A 23,118-nucleotide genomic window follows, 5' to 3' on the forward strand; every position below is an offset into this window, starting at 1 on the left:
TACCTTCTCTTTGCTTCTGTAGAAAATCAGCCTTAATTCTTTAATTTCAAAACTTCCAACCATCTGACACTGAAGAAAAAGGCAAATTCACTAATCAAGACTGTAGCAACCTGAGGTAGCTTTGTAGCCCAATTATACTCACATTAAAAGACATTTCCTCAGTGCTAGATGTTTACAGGAAGCAAAACAAAGGGAGCTGGAGATTTCTGTATTTACTTATAGCAAAGATTTTTCTAAGCAAGACATTTACTATTTAACGACTTTAAAAATGCTTTCAGTACTGAGGACAGCTTGAACAGTATTCTCTCCATGGAGGTTAAGAAACTGATTCTTCACTTTTTACTTTGCTTTGGGAATGCTATTACTGGCATTGAAATGATTTGCATGTAGATATAATGTCAGCAGTGTGCAAGCTCCACTTGATGAAGTAATGATCTCTATCATCAGTAGCTTGTTTAAACTTTGTCACATGTAAAATATATTAACATTGAAAGGAGTTTGTAGGAAAATAAAAGGGTAGTAAGTATGACAATTTAGTAGCTTTCTGTCCTGAGCAAAATGAAGTCAAATTGAAACAAAGTGGCTTCCTACCAACTCTCTTACTGAGGAAAGCACCCACTAGATTTTGTGTCAAAGGCCTGAGTTGGGACTGAGGACTGTGACAGAGCTGCATGGAAAAAGTGGCACCAATGGATTGCTAAGTGTTTGCCTTTAATGATGGCTTGATTCTCAGATTTGACAATGAAAGGACAAAGGATGTGATGAATTCTTCCTAAAATGGGAAAAAATCCGAGTCTGACTCCAAATCAGTAAGAATATACCAGGTATATTACTCTGCTCTGTGGGATGAGGCCTCTCTGCTGATTTAAACTTTGCAAAAGAGAGGGTAAGTAAAGCAGCCCTCACCTATACAGGATGCTGGCAAGCCTCAGTCTATACAGTAGCAAAGAAAGTGAAAGGAGAAGGCAGAGGAAAAAGCAAAATTAAACAAAGTTTTCTGTTTCTAATTACCTCAGCCCTAAGAAAACTACACTGGGACACCTGAACACAGGCATTGAAACCTCAGCCAGTGGGAACATACCCTGCAAATGGCAATATAATGTTTAGCCTTTCTGAAACTATGAGGTTGTTAGGCTACTGCAATTATTATTTTAATAACATGCTTTAAGGAGAAGTGTCCAATCTAGGAGAATACTGAGAAATGAAGCACACTGCTTTCAATCCTTGAGGCCTCCATCTTAGATTACAGGACACAGTAAAGAAATGAAAAAGCATACTCAGCTGTCAAGAGTACAACTCTGAATGTTAAGGAAGGAAATGTTAAGGAAATTAAAATGCCTGTTGGTTTTACTGCATCATATTTCACTTTGATACAAGCGAGAGATGTTTTCACGCAGTAATTTTAGAATGCATTATGTAAGAGCTCTTATAATCAAAAGAGTAAAATGTAAATGTTTGTGTCTGTGCCAACAATTACCCAAGGAAAATTAAACAAAATACAAAAAAGGAAGCATTTTGCTGTCTTAAAGCTGGGCAAAAAGAATAAAAGGACTTGTAATACAAATACAATGTCAATATTTAGATGGATCCCACAAATGAGTATCATACACATTCCAGAAAAAGCTTTACATACAAGTAATTCATACATTTCATTGTGTGTATTCATCGGAAAAATTATATCAGTTCTGAAAACTGCTCTTTTCAGACAACCCCTTTACACAGCTGTCACATCTGACAGAACAGCAAGTTCTGCAGCATCTCTTACCTGCAAATCTTTCCTTCTTACTCTGTTAACAAAGCTACAGACACTCTCACACTCTTGGATCTTTCTCACACGTATAACTGGAGAGCTGTTCCTGATGGAGCCTTTGGCTAGTGGCCAATAATATGGTAGTTTGCATCTGTCATTGTTAGAAGTCCTGATGGTCTCTTATGTAATTAAAAGTGTTTTTAGAGACTGTCACCCCACGGGGTTTAATTAAGGTTCAGTCCCTAATAGCCAGCAAGTGTAAGATGTATATTTCTATTATAACCTGATCCCTAATTCAGTGGCTTACATGCAAGCAGATGTGCTGTAATGGGCACCTGCAGAAAAGAATCACTGGTAATTTTCTTCTAGAAATGTCTGGGTCACTGCAGATTTTTATTCCAATATAAAACTTACTAAGTAAAACCTGGCAGGTAACCCTACCAAAGGAACATAATCTCAAATGGAGAGAAGAGAATCTTTGAAGAAATAGCAGTAAAGCAGAACTATCTAGACAACTTTTCTCAAAAAACCCGAAGAGAAGCAGATAAATGAACTTTAAAACAACATTAACCAGAAAACAGTATCAAACCAAGAGAAAGCAGTCATCATTAAGTCCAGTCAGCAACCCTTTCGACTAACACTGGAATGTATTTTGCATGCACTGCCTGAAGACTTGGCTGTGATGTAGAAGTCCACTAGAGCTGCAGAAAAAAGAAGAGAAAGGCACCTGTCTTGGGTCTCACAATCAAAGGGTGCCTATTTCACCAGCCACTCCTTACACCTGATGTGCCTTGACAGAGCCTTTTACTTCAGCCCTGTGAAGTCTTTGAGATGCCATGCTTAGATCAAGGCAACAGTAATTAGGGGATTATTTCATATTCTGTTTACTGCCTTACAGTTATGAGCACAGAGGAACAGAGAAATAAACCAATTGTCAAGATAAACAACTGATCAAAGAAGAATTTAGATGCTACCTTCAAATATAAAAGAGAATGACTCCACAAAAATCATCTTTATACAATAAACTAACGCAACAAACCAGTCAGTAACTTACTTGAGAACTCAATTTCAAAAACCCTTGTCCTTGTAGCTTGAATGGCTCAGATGGAAATTTGTCCACCCTACTTCCACAGCCTAACTCAGTGAGATCCACTGCAGTGAATGAAGGCAAAACATTCAGAGTTTATACGATAACTAGGAAGAAACATTGCAGCTCACTTGCTGCTTTCTACCTCATTCTATTTGCTCTAAAGTTCCCCATTTTAAATCTCCGCAAGCTTTTGTCTGTTTGCCAACAACAAAAACATTTAGGACGCACTTCTGTGTTTCTACAAATGTTCTTTCCACTATTACTTTTGCCTCACCAGTCTTCCAAAGTCTTATTCCCTTAGCAGGAAGTCATATGCATACATGCACAGACACTGATCTGTATCCAAGTGCCATAAATGCCAGCTCTCAGAGAACTCTTCCTTGAGCAAAGAACACAAATCTATCAACCAGAGCCACTCCTTCCAAAGAGAATGTCAATATTCTGAAGTTTCTGAAAATAGGGATAAATCATCATTTTGAAAATGGAGAAATTTAGAAGTTTAACTAAATAATTACATATTAACCAGGTACACTTTAGAGATACTTGAATTGTTGCACCTAAGTCACTTGCACTTAGAATAAGAAGTTTCAGAATAAGAGTAATTCTAGAATAAGACATTTCAGAGTCCACTAAAACTGCCTGTATTTCCACTGAATATCATAACAGTGTTTGTAGCATAGTTCCTAACAAAATGTTTGGGCACATCATCTTATTACCACAACCTGAAATATTCTGAAAGAGCCATTTGCACAATGTGATGTGAAACTGGATTTTCCCCAAAGCAAACAGAAGCCACCAATCATTGACAGGAAGATGAGACCAAGAAAGAAAGGAGGTCTCTGAGGTGGAGAATTGATCATGTCCTGAAACTTTCAGAATATCATCTAAGTGTAGCCTCCTAGAGGCACAATCTGTAACCCAATTCTTCCCCAAAAGCTTATTTTAGTGTTTGTCTTTTTGGAAAAACTAACCTAATGCCAACAGTGCAGACAGACAGCACAGAAGCTTCTCAGATGTATTCATGGACCACAGCTATTAAACAGAGATGGTCTTGTCAGAACAAGCCATGGGACAAGACTATCAAACTGTGACAAGTAATCAGAAATTCTGTAACAGGAATTCATAATTACAGAAAAAAAAGAGAGACTTTGGTAAGTAGAAGTTCTTATTTTCAGCACTCTGACTGTCAAGCAACTGAGAAAATGGCACTTGTCAGAGATGTTGCTACTTCAGGTTCTCACAGCTCTCTACACTGCTTAGTGTACGACTTAATTTATGTTTTATCTCCTCTGTAAAAAAAGGCACTTTGAATGCTGCAAAAAGACCATGAAATGTTCCAGCTTTCTTACCACACAGTAGGTTTCTTCAGGTCAGACTATTTGCAGTAATCAGTATTGTTACCTTTTCTTATATCCAGTTCAGCTGCTCAGTTCCCCTACATATGAGAAGCAGCACAGGAAGCATCAAATGTGTATTGCTGTATAAAACAATGTCAGCTCTGAGCTCACTGACAAACTGCTACTCAACAATGAAAAAGAACTCTCTGCTACAAGCATGTCATTCTTAGAGCTCTCATTCTTAGAGCAGTGTGGCAGAGCAAGGACTGCAAGAACATCACTATAGTCATAAGTACCTACTGTTAAGGTTAGGTGTAGCTCAGGAATAATTCCTTCTGGAATGCCTTCAATCAGAAGTCATGAGCATAGCAGGGAACTGAAGATGCTAGGTGGATTAAACAAGACCTGAACTAAGGAAGGACACAGCTGAGATGCTGAATACGTACTGAGCATCACTGTAATGACACTGAAAATGAAGTATCTCTGCATATCCCATTACCTTGTTGGCATCCATACACATTGCAACATGCATGGCATTCAAGAGCTCTTCTAATATTCTTATATCAAAACAACAACAAAGAATTTGTGAAATTCAAAAGCTCACTCCTAAACTCCTCTGAATTCATTTTGTATCAGACTTGGAAGACAGAGAAGCCAGCAAAGCAAATGTGTGTAAAAGATAATTCAATAAAATCTGGCACAAAGGGCCAAGAGAATTCATGCAATCAAAAAGTCAGACACATATGCTTGTAATGACCACACCCAAAATCTCTCGCCATGCAGCTGGGCTACTTTTCATGACACTCTAAAGAAATAAGAAAGGGCAAAAGGAAATGAACATGGACAGTAAAAATGCAAATAGAATAATTCAGAAAATCAAGTGCTAACCAACAAGTAGAACAACCTCCATTAATAAGCTCCACAATAAGCAAAGATGAAGAACCTTAGCCAGAGGTCAGATGAGTCTAACATTACATATAAAATCTGTCTAACTGCCCACTGCCTTTGAGAGCAAACTGCTGTGTAACAGTAAGGATCATCAGGACTCTGAAATGGTGGCCACCAACTGCTACAGCCTCGTCACAGGGACTCCCAGTCACACATGAAAAGTAGATCCAAGAGCAGGACTTCAATCTGACACAACCAACACCTGCCTTTTACATAGAGGTGTCTTTGAATACACCATCTAGATATTTTAAACATAAAGAGACAAAGCATCCCATTATTTCCATAATTTTTTCTTTTCCTCTCCTCATCCTCTTTCTGTTTTTTACCTGGAACTGATCAGATGCACATGTGCTCATCTCTGGTGATACAGGAGGTGTCTGTCCTATTGAAGCTATTTTTTCTGCTGCAGATATTGGTTTCAAGGGTTCCTTGGTAGGTTCTAACATACCCTGAATAAATAAACAAGCAAATAAATAATCTAATTAAAAAAAAAAATTACTTACACACACAGACACACACATTTACAGACATTTTAAGAACTGCAGATGCCAAAGACTAGAATACACTACTATGTAGTAGTGCCCTCAACTAAGGGCTTGGAGGTAACCATGTATCTTTGGGACACTTTCACTGTGTCCAGAGGGGAAGGAGTAGATGGAGGGGAAAATCATCTGGGGTCCTTAGCCTAAGAAACATTTTAGAGCCAGTAACAGAAACCCAAGTGTTGAGCTGGAGCTTGCTTTCAACTTTCAGTAATGTAATTTAAGCTGGAGAAAAGAGTTACTTGATAAGGTGATGTCTTCTCCTCCCAACTGTGTGTAGACTATTCCAGAAATATCAAATGACCCATCACAAAAGTACAAGTGCATTCATTCCATTTCAACAATTAAGTAATCCACAAAAAAAATAAAATAAAATAATCAGTTTTCAGAATGATACCAAGTACTGAGAGGGAAAAAAATGCATTAATAACCATTAAGAAAATAAAGTTTTTAATTTTAAGCAAACATTTCAAATACAGATTGTATTATGAAAAATGTCTGAAATCTGATATTGAAAAAAAAATTGAGGGCAAGAAGATCTACAGAAAGCCCAAAGTTTGCACTGAGACGTGCCAACCACCCGAGAACAAGGAGATACCCCCAAATAAAAGCATGGGGTATGCAGCTACAGCTTTTTAAACCATTTTCAGGAAGTCACTTGCCAAGATCAGCTGTACCACAAATGTTTCTACACCATATTAGGGGAGCTTTGAATTTACCCACCAGTTAAATCACTTGTTTTGGACAGCACAAAAACACAGAAAGCAATGTGGCAACAGAAAGGCAACAAGTAATTTCTGCTATCACTGCAATTCAGCTTATTGTGTGCAAAAGGAGATTAATTAATCAGCAAGAGCAATCTGTTGCAAAAAATAACTGTATATGTTGCAAACATAGTCCTGCTCACAAACAGGAAGAAAACAGTAATATTTGAGTTGTTTTAACTATCTGTATCAGAATACCATGTTTACATCCAAAGAAGTACACGAGCTGATCTTGATGCATCAGAAAACTGTAGAAGTCACTCTATAAAATCAACCTATTTCATTAAATCAGGCTAATATAAACCAAAGAAAACTATTTTTTTACTATTCCATTTGTGAATGCTCATATGAAAACACAGGTGTGTTTGCATGTGTGTATACATATATATGTAATGTTTTTTGAGAAAACAGGAACATTTACTCTGCTCAGACCAGCAAAAATCACAAACCTTATCTTCTTGTTTTTACCAAATACTTTCACTTAAAATCAGTTATCTGTTCACACACATAATGAAAATTATTTGCTATTTTTTTTCCTAGCATTTCTACTGATGCCTACGCCATAACTGTACTTACAAAAATATCTTTCAGCACACTTGGTGTTTAATGCCATTTCATATATTTCATTATATGATGCTACTGGATCTATAACAAAAAATAATACTAAAAAAAGCTTACCAGTCCTGCTGCATACATGGGTACTATAACAGGCTGCTTCTTGTTGCCTGTAAAGAGCTGATAAAACAACAACAACAACAAAGAATTTACTTAAGAGTTTCTATGTCAGTGATGGAAATGTTTTTCAATGCTACATAACTTGTGTAAGGTTAGTATCACAGAATAAATACTATGTTAATTATAATACAATGGTTAAAAACTGATGCAACTTTTTATATTACTAGGGCTTATAAAAGGTTGCCAGGTGGTCTGTCATGAACAACCATGTTCTGTGCAACTATGCAATTAGGAGAAGGCACTCACACCAGACACTTCCACCTGATGATTCTACATATAAAGCAGCCTCGTTATTTAGAAAGACAGTTTTACTGGCAGACTCACAATATTTCTTGTGTCGATTCCCAGGGAGCACAAAAGCTTTTTGTTGCTGTGGGAGCCACCCCACTGGTATCTCAGTCCGTAGGCATCGTGGATGTCCTGCAGCTCTGCCCACACGTCCATCAGTTCCCTGCACAACCCATCATAAATCAAGTTATCATTCAGAAAAACAGCTCAGCAGCCTTGAATATTTATTCTGTTTTTTAATTCAAGTGACTTAATATACATTCCAATTAAACTTATGCCCAAGCACAGTACCCAGGGGAACTAAAACTGCACAGTGTTCTCAGAACAATTACAGTTCAGACTTCTTACTGGAAAATGATGTCCACAGCAGACAGGACAAAGCCTGCTTAGACTTCATCACATGAATACGTATACTAATTTATAGCAAGTGTAACTAATGAGACATATCTGGTTAATTCAGAGACATCATTGAAAAGAAGATGATAGGCTGCTGAGTTGCTAAGTGAAGTACTCCTGGCACATGCAGTCACTGAAAAGAAGTATTGTGATAGATAGATAATTTTCACACGATGGCTTCTCAAAATGCTTGAAGCAAATGCCTCATTTTAAATTACTGCCTTATGTGGCTCAAGTTCATTTTGTATTTGCTGCATTGTAATTTCTTACCCAGTACTTCCTAAGGTCTCCTCCGTTGTTATCTGCTTTTCACCTGCTTCCAACAAATGATTCAAGGAACTTATTTCTTCTTCAATTTCAGCAACAGGCATGGAAGGAAAACAGACTTCAAATATTCGTTCCAGACGACTTAGTAATGTTGTCTATACCAAAGAGAAAATATTTATGTCAAGTTTTGCTAACTGCTATACAGATAAGTTCAATATTATAGCAAGATGGAACTTATAGCTAACACTTACCACAAAATATTAACTGTTAGAGGACTCTTTAAACACCAAATACAGGCTTCTAGCTACTAAGAAACAGTAAGGATCTTGCCCTCTGCAAGTGAGTTCTTATAGAAGAGTCCAAAGTCACTCTGTTAGAAATTAGCAGAAAATGTATGCAACAAGATTTATGCTGTGAAAGGATGTCTCAGCAATATAAACAGCATATATTGGAACTAATGGTCTCCAGACATTTTAATTCCAGAGCATGCACTGCACCAGAAGTCAAACAACTTCCTGCCCTCACAAATACAAAAAAAATCCTCCCCCCTTTTTTTTTTAACAAGCATAGTATGCTTTCTTTTCAGGTCTGTCCCTTACATTTCTCTTTTCTCTTTCGTAGTTCCAGATAGACAGGATTTCAACTTCTTGCACCTCTCTTAACTGGTCTTGGACATCAGATGTAGTAATGATATGGAATTTTTTTTTCTTAGTTCAACCCACTAAAAACAGGTAAGCATCAAGCTTTTATTATTTATTAAAATACCAATCGCAAGGTATGCTTGTAAAAATTAAATTAAAGCCTTTTTTAATGTACTAATTTTTTCCAGAAACACCTGAATCTCTTTTCTTGCTAAGGAAAGGAGGTATAAGCCTGGCATTCAATGCAGTGTTTCCATCTTCCTAGTTTAGTGTTCCTCAACAACCACTTTCCCAGTGTTCTGCTGCAACACACACAGGGCAGCATCCAGCTGCTCCAGCACCTGCTTTTCTACTGGGGAAATGGAAACGAAACAGAGTAGGCAGAAATCCAAGGAGGATCCCACGGCGTGTGCTGTTCTAGCTGTGCCAGCAGAGCCCTCCTGTGGAGATGCAGCATATTCCAGCAACAATGTTGAATTTATACACATAAGCCCTCAAAACAGGGCTTTTGTTACAACTGAGATGATTTAAAGTTCAGAAAAGCAAGGCTGCAGGGAGAAGTTATCCATTTAAGTTAGGCCAATCAATACAACTGGGACAAACTTTCATGCAGCAAAATATCTGCTTCACAATTTCAAGAGTTATCTACAACATTTCTCATTTGAATTTTTAGCTGAAAATTTGCCTTGTCTCTCATCTCAACTAACCAACTCATTGGCCATGTACATCAGCAAACATAACAGAGGTAAACACATTATCAGAATATCTGGATTCTGTATTGGAACTGGGATGATGAGTCAGGAACTAGGATCAAGTCTGTCCAGACTATTCTTTCTATTCAGCCACTAACTGCAAAAAACAGGAAAATGAATTGGCTTAGAGCATCAGCTCTTCAGTTTTACTACCTGTGAAAGAAATGCCTGGCAGGGACAGCCACCAGGTACAGTCACTTCCAAACTATAATTTAAAAAGGTGCAAAGATCTGAATTCAAAGCATACCTGACTCACCCTTTTTTTTTTCTTTCCTTTTTCTTTTTTTCTTCATTACCTCTCTGGTAAATTCTGACCATAATGAGCTGTGTTCTACAGTATATATTTCCTTTTAATTATCTTGCAGTGCTCAGTCACTCTGCCTATACACTAAGTTGCAATACTTGTAGGCTGTTTTGTGTTTGTTGTCCAGAACTAAGAGACTAATTTACATTTTTAGGAAGTAAAACTAAAGAGTATTCCAGATTCTGGCCTAATGCTTCAGCACACAAAAGCATACTCTGCTTCAATTTTTAAGTTTAACTTTGCCCACAATGTATCACTTTCCCTTATCTTACATCAACAAGTGATGCTTACTTAATTTCTGTAATACAGCAAGAGTACATATCCCCAGGGAAAAGCAAGAGACAGATGAATGGCATTGGATCATGGAAACAGCAAGGCATCACATTTCTTGAAAAGGATCAACATTTGAGAACATGCTAGTGACTAAAAATATGCTTGCTTAGGTAATGAAAGAATTAACAGAACATCTCTAAGAACGAAGCAGCATCTCAGTCAGTGTCACATTTCAAATTTGAGTTTAAGAATTGTGCCAAAATTTCAGGAACAGTTTAACTATAGCATTCTTTACACTTCCTGTCATCTTTTCTAAATTTCCAGCGATGCATAGCTCTTATTTCTATATGACAAATAATGGTTTCCATAGCAAACCGGAGTAATTAATTCTGTATGTGCCAATGGACAAAGGGAAGAGTGCACAAACATCTCCAGGCAGTGGTAATGGAAGTGGCTGAGCTTGTTCTTCTAATTGGTGATGAAGTCCTGTGGTCACATCTTCCAGGTAAAAAGGACATCACCAAAATTTCATAGCTGGTGTAAATGTCCACCTCCTACAAACTTTAATCTATTCGTGCATAAATTGGACTGCAACAAAATAGTGTGTATGACCAGAAGTAATGTCACGTCTGTGTCCTAGTTTAGGACAGTCTGTCTTTCTGGGGAAAAAAAAAAGGCAGAAAACAAGAATTTTTATCCATTTTCATGTCACCTGATTATTCTCCACAGCCATTTGAGAAGAATAATTCTTGAAGGCACTTACAGAAGATATGAAAAGGCTACAGCTACCATTAAACATTAACTGTGATTCTCCAAACAGTTGATAAATAAACAACAAAAAAAAATTGATAAATTTAAAGCCCCATAGTTTCTATAAATGCATAGAAGATTTTGGTAGACAGTTAAGATATGTGGTAATCAGCACCAGAACCAAAGTATCAGAGATACTTTTAAAAAATAAGGATAACCACAGGATTAGAATTAATGTGGCAATTAAACAGCGGGCAAGATCCATCTCTCAGAGCTAAAAGCCTGAAGTAGTTGGTTTATGCAACCTGGTTTTTATTTTCTCTCTGCCACAAGGTCATAGACTCCATGACCTCATTCAACACAGCAGCCCTTCACTGACCACCCAGCACACCAAATCCTCCCCAGCTGCCCCCACATGAACCCAACAGTGACAGGTGACTGCCTTTCTTCAGAGCTATGAGGAGACAATAAAATTTGCCATAAAAACAACACACTTGAGCCCCACTACAGACATAGTGGACACAGATGGCAGTTTCCACCATATGACTGCTGTAATGCTGCTGTGGGTGAAGTTTTGGGGAACTCTGCGTGCAGGAGTGGAAAAAATCCAGTCTTGCTTCTCTCCATGGTTCTGATCACATATGGGCTGTGGAGCAGACAGAGGAACTCATCCAGGTGAACTCCCCTTCAAAGAGTGGAGTGGCACTTTGTCCTTCCACCCTGTCCCTTTTCCACTGGAGGGCACAGCCCCATTTTTTAACACAAGCCCTTATTTTCTCTTAGGAAATCTTACATCCCACAGCATCTCTGCTCTGGCAGCCTCCAGAGGTGCTTTAAGAAGGGAGAATCAAAAACAGAGCATGCCTTCAACCCTCCTCATCCTGCTACCAAGAGAAGAGGACACAGAGGAAGCAACACAAACTCTGGGTTGTTTGCATCTACCAAACACAAAACTGGAAGACCCAAGAATAAATAAAACCAGTGTAATAGTTAAATTGTTGAGCATCTTTAGATATTCAAACTTATGTGAAATGTAAAAAAAAAAATAACCTTTTAAAGGAGATAGAAATGAGCCTATGAAAGATCCGAGATGCTAAACATATAAATTAGCAGGAAAGGAAAAAAGTTCATATGGACATAACTGGCTTCTAGTTGGAACTCAGAAGACGAATGAAAGCTCTCAAAATGATGGAACAAAGCTCAGGGGCCAAGAAAGAAAATTATTAACCGCTGAGATTTTATTTAACTTAAATCATGAACTCTAATCACTGTTCTGCAGAATGCCTAGCAGAGCTTTTTATGACTAGTTTAATAAAATCAAGTGGAGGTTAAATGAGAAACTCCCTTTGTTGGATTATTTAACACTCAAACCACATTTTCCAGCAACACATTTGCCTGTGAAGAGCTAAGTCGCCATTTACTCCTCTGTCTTCACCATGTGTGTGCATGGGATGGGTGTACTTGGGGTTTTTGTTTGGTCAGTTTTATTGGTGTTCGTGGAGCATTTTGGGAGGGGGGGGTGTTGGTCTGGGGATTTTTTAAGAGCCAAACTTCATGACCTCATAGCTAACACAAGGGAGCTGAAGAGCCAGTTTCAATGGACGCGACTCACCATGGGGAACACACCAATCAACTTCTGTGGGTCTCAAAATTTTCTGGACTCTAGCATCAAACAAAGCTGAACGGTTAACTAAAAGCACACAAGCAACAAATCCTTGAGTTCTCAATTAAATGGGGACAGTTTTTTCCTTGAAACAGTTTATGGACAGTTTAAACTATGAACCCATTTCCTTTTCACATAGCAACAATTTGTTTCTTTGTCTGAAGCATAGGCAACACCTCCTCAGAAGCAATGAAAGAACAGCTGCAGGCAGAAAAACTCCTGAGTAAAGACAAGCAAAGCTTACAAAGAACACTAGTTTAACTTCTCATGTTTCAAATGTGATGGCTTATCTCCATCCCCACTTTAAAAGCAGGTAAATATAAGGTAGTGCTATATATTTCTTAGATGTAAAAAACGGAATTGAAATATTTGTTTTTATTTACATGGGAAGTTTATAATGAAAACGCTCATTGTAACTGAGATTCGCAAGCCAGAAGAGGATGCCACAAGAGCTAAAAAAACCTTCATCAACATAAAATGAGGAACCAGATTTTTTTTTTTTTAGTAATTTAAAGAATTAAAGAAAGTAATGTTAGCCCTAAATATCCCAAACCCATTTTTAAAGAGTAACTATAAAAGTTTTGAGCTCAGCTGCAAAGCAAATCTGAAAATGTAGTGGCTTAAGGTGAAAAAAAATGGTTAGAGACCTCTCTGCTCTTTTTACTAGTTGATCTGATAGAGTTAGAAACTGCAGGGAAGTTCAGGCTAGAAATGCGAAGCTGCGTCTCTCCTTCCTGCTGGAAGCTTCACCATTTACTCTCCCTCAGCTGAAGGATGCATCAAATATTGCATCTCCCATGCAGACAAAGTACAGTTTAACAGTTATTTATTGTGACCACATAAAACTCACTGACCATTTCAGTTTGTCGCATAGTTATTATCTACTGGTGTTGTACTAACTTTTCAGTCAGAGTCTGAGAGGAAGTACAGCAGATGACACTTAAATGTACAAAATGGGAAATAATTTTGTCCTGAGATATATAGATAGTAATGCTAAAACAACCCCCTCTCAAACTATTTTCTTTTGTAAAATTCCCCTCAGCCAGTCAGTTCTGAAAAACAGCAATTATGGGCTACTTTTAATAGTCTGATTTTTACTGTTATTCAGCTGCAAATACTTCAGAACTGTGCTATGGACTTAAAACCCCCAAACCTTCCCAAAAATATATATTTACATAACTAGCCAATACTATTTTAATTTACCTCACTGAACTGAGGGGCTGAAGTCTTTATGGTCAGAATTACTTTTTTCCTAAAGCATGATCATTGCCCAAGACAGAGTACACTCCAATTGACAGTGATCCAGGGTTTTCTTTGTCTTGTTACATATTCGTGGCTTAGTAACTGTGCCTCGCCCACACTGATTAATCTGAAGAGGCAGAGTCTGCAAGCACAGGCTCTCTAATAAGTGGAGAACCTTAAAACCCATTTGGAGAACTGTTCACCTTTTCCTTCATCCCTTTCCAGGATTTGTTAACTCTCAGCTAAATCAGATAAGATTTGGCCTTCCAACCAAGCCCTTCTTTAGCTCCTATTCCTCTGGAGATGCCCAGGCTCCTTGCACACAGGCAGGCACAGCCATATTCCCCACCCACACGATTACCATGGATTATTACTGCTCTTGTGCCTCACTGCTGAATCCTATATATATATATATGTTCTTAATGCAGCAGAATAACCCCCTCAGCTGACTAATGTTCAGCACTGTCTCATGGAAAAAGCTGTGCTACAAGCCTTATATTCATCATAAACATAGCTTGGTAGTGTGCAATGTGATCACATAAAAGGGATAATGCATGTGCAGGTTTGCTCGAGACTTGTTGGATCGACCACATCTGAAACCTGTTCATGAACACAAAGGCACATCTCTAATGCAAACTGCAGCTCTACTGAAACCAAGCATCACATCTTTCCAGCTGAAGACAGAAACTAAATAGATTAAGGTATATGTAGTATTAATATGGGTTCAGATGGCAGTCTGTGTGTACACCATGGTCTTTCTCCTCTCCCCCTACACACAGCTACTGAATAGAAGATGTCAGCATTTTACAAATCCTGCACTGTGAATTCTGCACAGAGTTCAGACAGCCTGAGACCAAAGGCAGGGAAGAAAAGACTATGATCTTTTTGCCACTACATGTCGCTATGTAAGGTCATTTTTGTGAACTCCCCTCCACTTAGTTTCATCCTCTCTATTGTATATTTTCTAATTAAAAACTGGATTAAATAGTTGAATTGAAGCAAAGCCTATTTTTAAGATTATACCAAATCCACAGTCTTTAAACAGTTTGCCAATGGTACATACATCGTACAATCAAGACTGCATTCAGAAAGCACAATATTTTACTGCCATCTCCACATTCAGAATATACAAACTAAGAAACTGAAAGGAAAATACACAGAGACCTTTTCAATGGAAACTTGAGCTACTGATAAATAACTTTGCTTTCATACTGCATTCTGATGGATGAAAATTGCTGTATACATTATTACCACATTTAAACAGCAGTGCTGCTGGCTAAGTATTCTTTTCAATTTTCTGCTTTTGCAAAGAATTCCATTAGGATCATTATAAACCATTCAGGATTCTTTCACTACCACATTACAGTGACTCTCCCAGCCTCACCATCACTGATCAAGTGTATTCAGTATCTTGTAAATGATCCCAGCTCACCTTTAGCCTAAGCTGAGATCTCAATTTTCCCATCTATCTCAAGTGTCTAACACGTGCAGTATTTCTCCCTTGTACACAGCCTGTTCCCTTTGGGTTGCTACAGCAAGCCCTTTTTAGATCTGCCAGCAATACATTGATGCAAGTGATCCCCTCCTCCCTATCCTTCTTTAGGCTGGGTAATAAAAAACTTTGTTCTCTTCCCTCTCACCAGATTTATCTTGCCTGCTAGTATTTCTGCTTTTGCATCAAACAGCTGCAGAACTAAGTTTAATACATAGCAAACAGAAGATTGGCAACTCCTTTAAAATGCTGTGTTTTGCGTTTTGACCTCAGTAACACCCTCTTAAATAACAGCAAGGAAGCTGATCAAAATCTGAGTTTAATTTTACTAATATTCTGCACTCAGATTACCAGGACTGTCTGCTGGCTCATGTTGACTCATTAGTTTATCTCTGTTTCTAACAGCAAATTAGCAAACTGTGGCTCAATGGATTATAAACAGAATTACTATTTAATCTTAGAAAAAGTATTTTTTAATATAAAAAAGTTTTGAAAGATCCTTCCAAAAGTTAAAGCACTTACAAAATAGCTACTGTTTTTAAGAGTTAACTGGAAAAAAAAGTAGCAATTGACATTGCATGGCCAAGGAAACTATTTCAACAGAGAAAACATGTCCAGCTCAACTTCCTCTCCAGTTTATTTGTGTAAAACATTCTCTCCGCTGTACTTCCTCACTGGCAGAGGAGGGAGAACATCACTTTAGATCCAAAGAGTCACAACTAATTGTAGCATAAAGAGAAGGAATGAAAAAACTTGAAGTCTTAAAATTTGCTTTACAATCTAATCAAACTACTGTATAAATTCATGGTAGACTTTAAGTAAGGAACTTCCAATTTAACTTGACTTTTATCTTTTGCTAAGTCAGACTTAGTGATTTAAACTTAATTATAGAGCCTCTGAGGGTTCTGCTTTTATAAACATGTACATTTAGAAGTGTTTTCTACTGAAAACCTATAATAAAATTATAAAAAACTTTAAATGGAAATAAATATTTGAAACCTTCAGACCCCTTAATATTCATTAATTAATAAAAAAAAAAAAAAAAAAAAAAGGATGATCTCCTTGAATCATCTCCCCTCCCCATTTCTTTCTCAGATTCTGGACAGTCTCTCAAGTGGCAAGAGAAACAACTGAGATTAATTGCACTAATGATCTTCGTACTCTCCAATTTTATGGGTGAATAGATAACAATAGATTTGTGCTTTCAATTTAAGAAATGGACCAACACATTCAGGTGATAAGGAACACCTTGCACAGACACAAAAATCTGCCTGCAGGTTTACTCAGGAGCTTTTTTTTTTTTGGCTTGTGAAATCTCTTTGAGTTTGGAATGCTAGTCACTGCACGGAACAGCAAGCAGGAAGAGTAAGGACCTGAGACTCACAGCTTTTAATGTGACAAGAAATCAGTGCTAAGTCCCAAAAGCTCTATTCCATTTGCTGATGCTGGCAGAGCTCCAGCTGGCACAACCTTCTGAAAAGCCATTTCACCTGTCACTGGTAGGAAATGGGAAGAGGCAGGGCTGTCACCAAGCAAGGTCCTGAAAGAAAGGACTTACCTCATTTCCTTTTATTGCCAGAGAAGATCCAAACCTTTCAGACACATATTACCACTAACACCCTTTACTGCGGGTGTTGCTGCACGTTTCAAAAAGACAGAGCGTACTCTAAACTACTCATATGAAATGATGTGAATAAAAAGAAGCTTTGAATTCTAAACTGAAATTGTTGTTCCGAATTTTGTAAAAGTATTATTAAACGCTTAACAAAGAAAAGCCTTTGTATGAATAGCCACAGATTGCAAAATGACTGTAAAAAAGGCTCAGGAAGTAACTAATTAGGAATTAATGAATACTTAGCACTGAAAGCAAAAAACACAGGAGAGGTGGTAAGAAATAAACCCATTTACTTCCTCCTCCTGGAAACTTCTTATTAGAAATAGCAGCAGCTTTAACAAATCACCAGTCCTCTGTGATGTTGCTAGAATGTACAGCTTCCCACAATTAATACCTAACAGAGACTTATTTTTAAAGAACTTTTAAAGAGTTAACTTCCCAGGAGTTTGAATTCCCAAGACAGAATGATAGAACACAAGCTGAGGAATTCCGTCTGCTCTAAGTGAATTAGGGCAGCTATTTACAAATCAAATCATCATTTTTAACCACATTTGAAAACATTGACAGAGAATGGGGATGGAAAATTTTGGGAACCAGTAATCCCAGCTTCCAGTCACACCCATTTTACAAAAAGGCAAGAGAGTGCCTCCCAAAAGGCAGTAAACAATGAAGCAAAAGGAAAAACTATCACAGGCTCTGAAATGTTCATGTTGGCTTATTCCTTTGATCAATTTATGTAAAGGATCACATGTAATTATCAAAATAAATTCCTACAAGTTCCAGCACACCCTGCTCATTTGTCTGTGGAAAGTAACAGTGCTGCAAAGATCTGCAAGATCCAAACACAGCATAATGTTTCATACCAGCCTGTCTCACACAGCACATTAAATCTCTTCCAAAAGGCAAACAAGGACTATTCAAATATTTGTTGTACGCAGAAGCAGGAACCAGGAAGAACTGTATGCATAAGAGCAGAACAAGATTGAGGAAAACCAAGCAAACCCTCACCTGAACTGAAGGTGATAGCTCTTGGGATTGCTTACTGATAGTGCCTTGGAAAGACGCTAAAGCAACACTGTCAGTCTTGTGTAACGCTGGGCCATCACTCCCGGCAGACGCATCTGTCCTATGTGACTGCCACGTCTCTTTTCTGTGATGAGATTCACCAGCCTGCTCATCTCCAAAGGCAGCCCAAGAACAGCTGTCTTTTTGTTCATCTTCAAAAGCATTCCAGTCTGTAGCCTGGTTACAACCTGCTGAACTGAAGTCCGCAAAGTCGTCCGAGTCCTGGAAAGCAACACTCTCATCCTGAGGTTTTGGCACTGAATCAAAGTCTCCAAATTCAGTATCATCACCATTTTCTACCTCAGTAGTATGCTGGAAGTCTAGTCCAGAAGTTTTACTGGTAGTATCACATTCTAAAATGTCAGCAGCCTGATTTAGTTCAGCTTGGTCCAAACTTGCTGGTTGCTGAGAAAAAGTACTCGTGTCCCTGAATTCACCAAATTCCACGTTAGTTTCACTAATATGTGCAGGCTGGTCAGAAGTTCTTTCCGAATTTAGAGCGTTTACTGAGTCTTGAGCATTCCTGAAGGTGGGAGATGCACTGCTGACTGAACCAAAGTCACCAAACACATCATCATGCTTGTCACTGCAAACTGAAACTTCAGTGCTACTTCCACCATTCTTAAGATCTTCAGAAGTACCTGGTTTTTCTCCTGCAGTATCACAGCTTAGGCTTTGGATCCTATCAACCTTGATGTCTGCTGCTTTTGAAGAATCCTCAGGCCTACTAAAATCTTTGCCATTCTCTATGTGATGTTGTCTTCTCCTCCCACTGTGCTCTCCATTCTCTGTAGTGCATATTGAACTTCCAGTTGTCTGAAACGTACTAGAAATTGCAAATTCCAGTGCTGAGGGACCCTGTTCACAACTAATTTCTGAAATGCAAACCTCTTCTTCACTATGAGTTACTCTGTTTATTCTGTTGTTCTCCTGAATGCTCACTGAGTCTCTTTCATCAAGATCACTGCATATTGTCGGCCCTGTTCCCTCTAAATGGATTGGGGTTTTGTTTGAGAAGGTAGCAAAATCTGCAGTATCTTCACCTGAGCTAGGCATTGAGTTCAAATTTTGCTCAGTACTACGGGTGCTAACAGTTTTCAGTCCCTTTGAGTCACCAACGCTGTCTAGATCTTCTGTTCCCTGAGGATTTACAGGGTCTGATGCTGCAAATCCGTTTGTTAGAATCTCTAGACATGGAAGTTTCTCACCATTACAAGCATCTATTTGCTCATCCTGGCTCTCAACTGTTACACCAGTTCTAACCACACGAGAAGAAAAACCCTCTGATTTTCCAGTGTTGTCTCTTTGTTCCGCCCTTCTGTTTACATCTTCTAAAGCAGTACCTGAACTTCTAAACTTAGATTTTTCTTTGATAGTACTAGTAGCTGACATATCAGAAAGCTCCTTAGTTTGAGTAGGAAGCTCTGCAATGCAGTCTTTACCATTTTTAACAGATGTGAAAGTTGCAATGCTAGCTACATTGTCAGAATAATCATGGAGTGGGATGAAATGATTTGTGGGTATAAACTCTTCCTTTGGATGACTGTAGTCCGGTGTTTCAAAATCAGCAAAAGCTACGCCAGCAGTGCTCACACCAGAAAATCCTCCAAACTCATCTTCATCGTCATCATCAGCTCCATTGTCAAGTGGTGGAGGGGATGAGGAGTACATTCGAATAATGTCTGGTTCCATTGTTTGGTTCTGCTTCAACATTAATGCATTTCTGTACAAGGGAGAAAACAGAGCTATATTAGAACTTGGCTAGCTTTCATGTTCTTATATATTTCATTTTTATAGTTTCATGCCTCATTTTTTAAGTGTGTATATAGGTCAATATCTGTATTAGATACCAGAAAGAAACAAACCCATTTGTTTTACAAGTCACAAAGAATCTACTGGGACAGTTCAAGTCTCTTCTAAACTATTGCATGATCAAACTGTCAGCAGACAGTGCTGAAATGATCCTCTTGAGCTGTTGTGCAACTCACTGGCACAACTAAACTCAGTTTTCTCTCATCAGTTCTCTACCTCCCATCACCAACAGTTCACAAAGCTGCCAGTGACCCTGGTCCACACGTGTTTTGCCACACTCCTTTGTGCACTCAGGTGTGTTACAAGAATTAAGCCACTCCATGGACTATGCCACAACAGCCATACACATAAGGGACCTTCACCACAGTCAAAGACTTTGAAAAGTGTTTCTGTAAGCTCTGAAAATGAGGAAGAGTGGAGGAAGGAACTGCTGTTAGAACTGCTAGCTACGATCTGCTGCCCTGCTGTTTAAGTCTCTTCCTACCAGTCCATGGGTTTCTGTTTGGTTGCCCTGTTCTCTGGATTTCCTACCCACAAGCCAACACACTGCCCCCACAGCTGCTGCCACCAGCCTGCTTCTGTCTTAGGAACCAGCCAAGAAATGCCATCATGATGCCACCAGTAAAGCCTAGAGCCAAACACACTTCATCAAAACTTATTCTCAAAAGAAGAGCAGAGCACGATTATTCATGAAATATTTAAACACAAATCACTAAACCACAGGGGGAAAAGAAAAAGTAAGAAAGTATTCCCATGGCCTAGATACAAACAGATTAAGGACTCTGTCTTACCATTGCAAACCACTACAGAACAAGCCACACATACCTATGGATGGAAAATTTTCTTTCCTAAGGAATAATCTTGACTTTTTCAATGCTGTGTGCAATTAATGAAACAATAACTACTAGTATGTATAGATTCACAGCTATACACATCACTGAACTACTTCATACCTTAAAACCCTTAAAAGAAGAGCTCACACCAAGCTCTCTCCAAATGATACTTGACATGAATGAATTGTAACAACACTAAGCCTCACAGAAAAAGAGTGGAAACAACCTATACATATTAGCAAATATTAAACTTCTGACCACCAATATAAGTGCAGACTCTACAATAGTAGTTATGCAACACAGATAAAACATGATCCTTATGTCCAGTGCCTTCAGCAAACAACTTTGTAAAAGCACCTTAAGAGCAGCACACAAAGGCTAAAACAGCAACAAATGAAGCTCTGCAGTTCTTCTCAAGCACAACACACCAAGCACTTCAGCCAAACAGCTCTGGATATTTGCCAGGGAACTGGCATCCTTGAGGTGACTAACATACCTATAATTTCTTTTTAAAAGGGTGAACTAACATACCTATAATTTCTTTTTAAAAGGGTGGTTTTCAGTTACAAAAGTACATCATGCTTATCAGATGAAACCTTGAAGTAATTTCTAACATAACATGCAAACTGAAGAGAACTGCAAAGGAATTTTGTTTAGAATAAAGCCTAAGTTGTCAACAAGCTCCCACATAGGCTTACTCAGCACCAGCTGCTTAACAAGGTATTTGAGAAAAAACCTTCACTCACTCTAAACTTCTGAACTTTCCCATTAAAAGAAAAATTTGTCTGGATGGTTCATCGAAAACCATGTGTTTAAAGTCTTTTCAGATTTATAGGCTTGTATAGGTTTGTTTTCACCTAAGTTATTTGAAATATCACATTCAGGTCTGTATTAGTAACTACACCACCTTACATCAGTGGAGCTCATTTTGGCAGAAAGCATTTTCTTAGGGTTTGCTAAGAAAAATTAATTCTTAACCTACACTAGAAACTACATAGATCCCTATGCTATCCATCATAACAACTCTACCCATTTTTTTGTTGACCATTTACTGTATGAGTATTTTAACCTCAGCCAAAAATAAATCACAATAGAGTTGAGAACACCCTTGGAGGCAAGGATGATCTAAAATAACCCAAATATGCAGTTTCAGAAAATAAACTGAATAATGTGAGAAGAGCAAGCATCACAATCACAGGGAATTTACCCACAAGACTCTTTTTCTCTCCAGTTAACATAAAAAAGGGGAGACAAGGAACAAGAATAATAAGGATAAGCACAGGACAAAGATAACTGCATGGGAGCTGAAGCAAACTGCCAAAGCCCAAATGAACACATAGAAAGAGGTCTGACCATTTAAAAATTTTCTCTCCTGCAACTTCTGACACAGAGCAGAAGAAACTTCCTTCAATTTTTCATTTCAAAGCACTTTTAAAACATCACAGGGGTCATTTACACAGCAGCAGTCCAGCAGCACAATGCTCCAGCTATGCTTCAATAACAGTTGCCAAAACAGGATCTGCAAGGAACATTAACTGTACATTTAAAAATTTGATCACAGGTTTGATAGTCTACTATGTGTTTAATCAGTTTAACCCACAAGAACCCACTGCATCACCAACTGCATGGACTTCTGTATGATTATTTTTTAAGTGCAGGTATGTTACTGCTGCATTTTAAAAGCCAAACACAAAGAACTCCAAAATGTATGAATCTAGATTATAAAGATGTGTAAGGTTACATTGACACAATGTAATTGCTGTTTGCAGAACTCAATCATACTCATATTGTAGGAAAAGGAAAAAAAGTCATACTAGCATTCCCCCTCCTCTTGACTAATTAGTGATAAATTTTTTAAATGGGCATAATCTCAATTCTCTTCACAATATAAAACAGCATGGGAATTTTATAGTCTTAATGTAGTTTTCTTCAGGAAGAATTTCATTATGGTTCCCTTTCATGATTTCCAAAAGTGTTCTATCTGCCAACAAGAAACCAAATTAGTTACTGCCCATTAAAACATGTGGTGAAAAGCCACAGGTCTGACAGAACAACTGTTTTGTTCCTTATTTCATTTACTTAATCCCTGCTTTGCCTGGCATCTCAAATAAAGCTGGAACTGTGGCTTCATCTTTGGTAGTCCTTCTACCCAACTCAGACATATTCTTGGTCAAGACATTCCACTACATTATTTTGTAACCCCGGTATTTCAAGTGATGTTTACAACATGATTTAACCCAAAGTAGAATTTGAACAAGTTCTATGACCAATAATATGGATTATTTATCATCTTATTTTTGAGGGAATTTGCTACCAAATTTAAAAATCAAGTATAAAGCTAAAATGCTCTGTTCACTTACAGATTCTTTAAACATGTATTTCTTAAACAAAAAGAAACCACCTATTTTTCAGTACACTATATAATAACAACTATAATTTGAAGGATATAACAGTTTCTACTTGTGTAACAGAGCACAACATGCCTAACTTCTGTGATCTGTAATAAGCAACAACCCAGGTTTCAGGCATCAGACCTTACACCTCGAGGTGAGGAATCTG

General features: G+C 38.0%; 1 protein-coding gene across 4 annotated transcripts in view; it reads right to left on the reverse strand.

Annotated features, from left to right (window-relative positions):
- AFTPH (aftiphilin) overlaps nucleotides 1–23,118 on the reverse strand; it is a 42,524-nt gene that overhangs the window by 13,822 nt on the left and 5,584 nt on the right. For all 4 annotated transcript variants that reach the window (XR_015772161.1, XM_014254676.2, XM_005525402.3 and 1 more), the window contains exons 2-6: nucleotides 17,858–19,637; nucleotides 8,121–8,272; nucleotides 7,491–7,617; nucleotides 7,110–7,166; nucleotides 5,452–5,574 (exon numbers count right to left, since the gene is read on the reverse strand). Coding sequence is in view for 3 of the 4 variants with exons in the window: in XM_014254676.2 (XP_014110151.2) it covers nucleotides 5,452–5,574; nucleotides 7,110–7,166; nucleotides 7,491–7,617; nucleotides 8,121–8,272; nucleotides 17,858–19,627 (2,229 nt within the window). In the remaining variant the exon portion in view is untranslated. The remainder of the gene's footprint in view (nucleotides 1–5,451; nucleotides 5,575–7,109; nucleotides 7,167–7,490; nucleotides 7,618–8,120; nucleotides 8,273–17,857; nucleotides 19,638–23,118) is intronic.

Source organism: Pseudopodoces humilis, chromosome 3 (genome assembly GCF_049639895.1).
Source record: "Pseudopodoces humilis isolate 2021_Gansu_Grassland_sample_001 chromosome 3, ASM4963989v1, whole genome shotgun sequence".
Lineage (NCBI taxonomy): Eukaryota > Metazoa > Chordata > Aves > Passeriformes > Paridae > Pseudopodoces > Pseudopodoces humilis.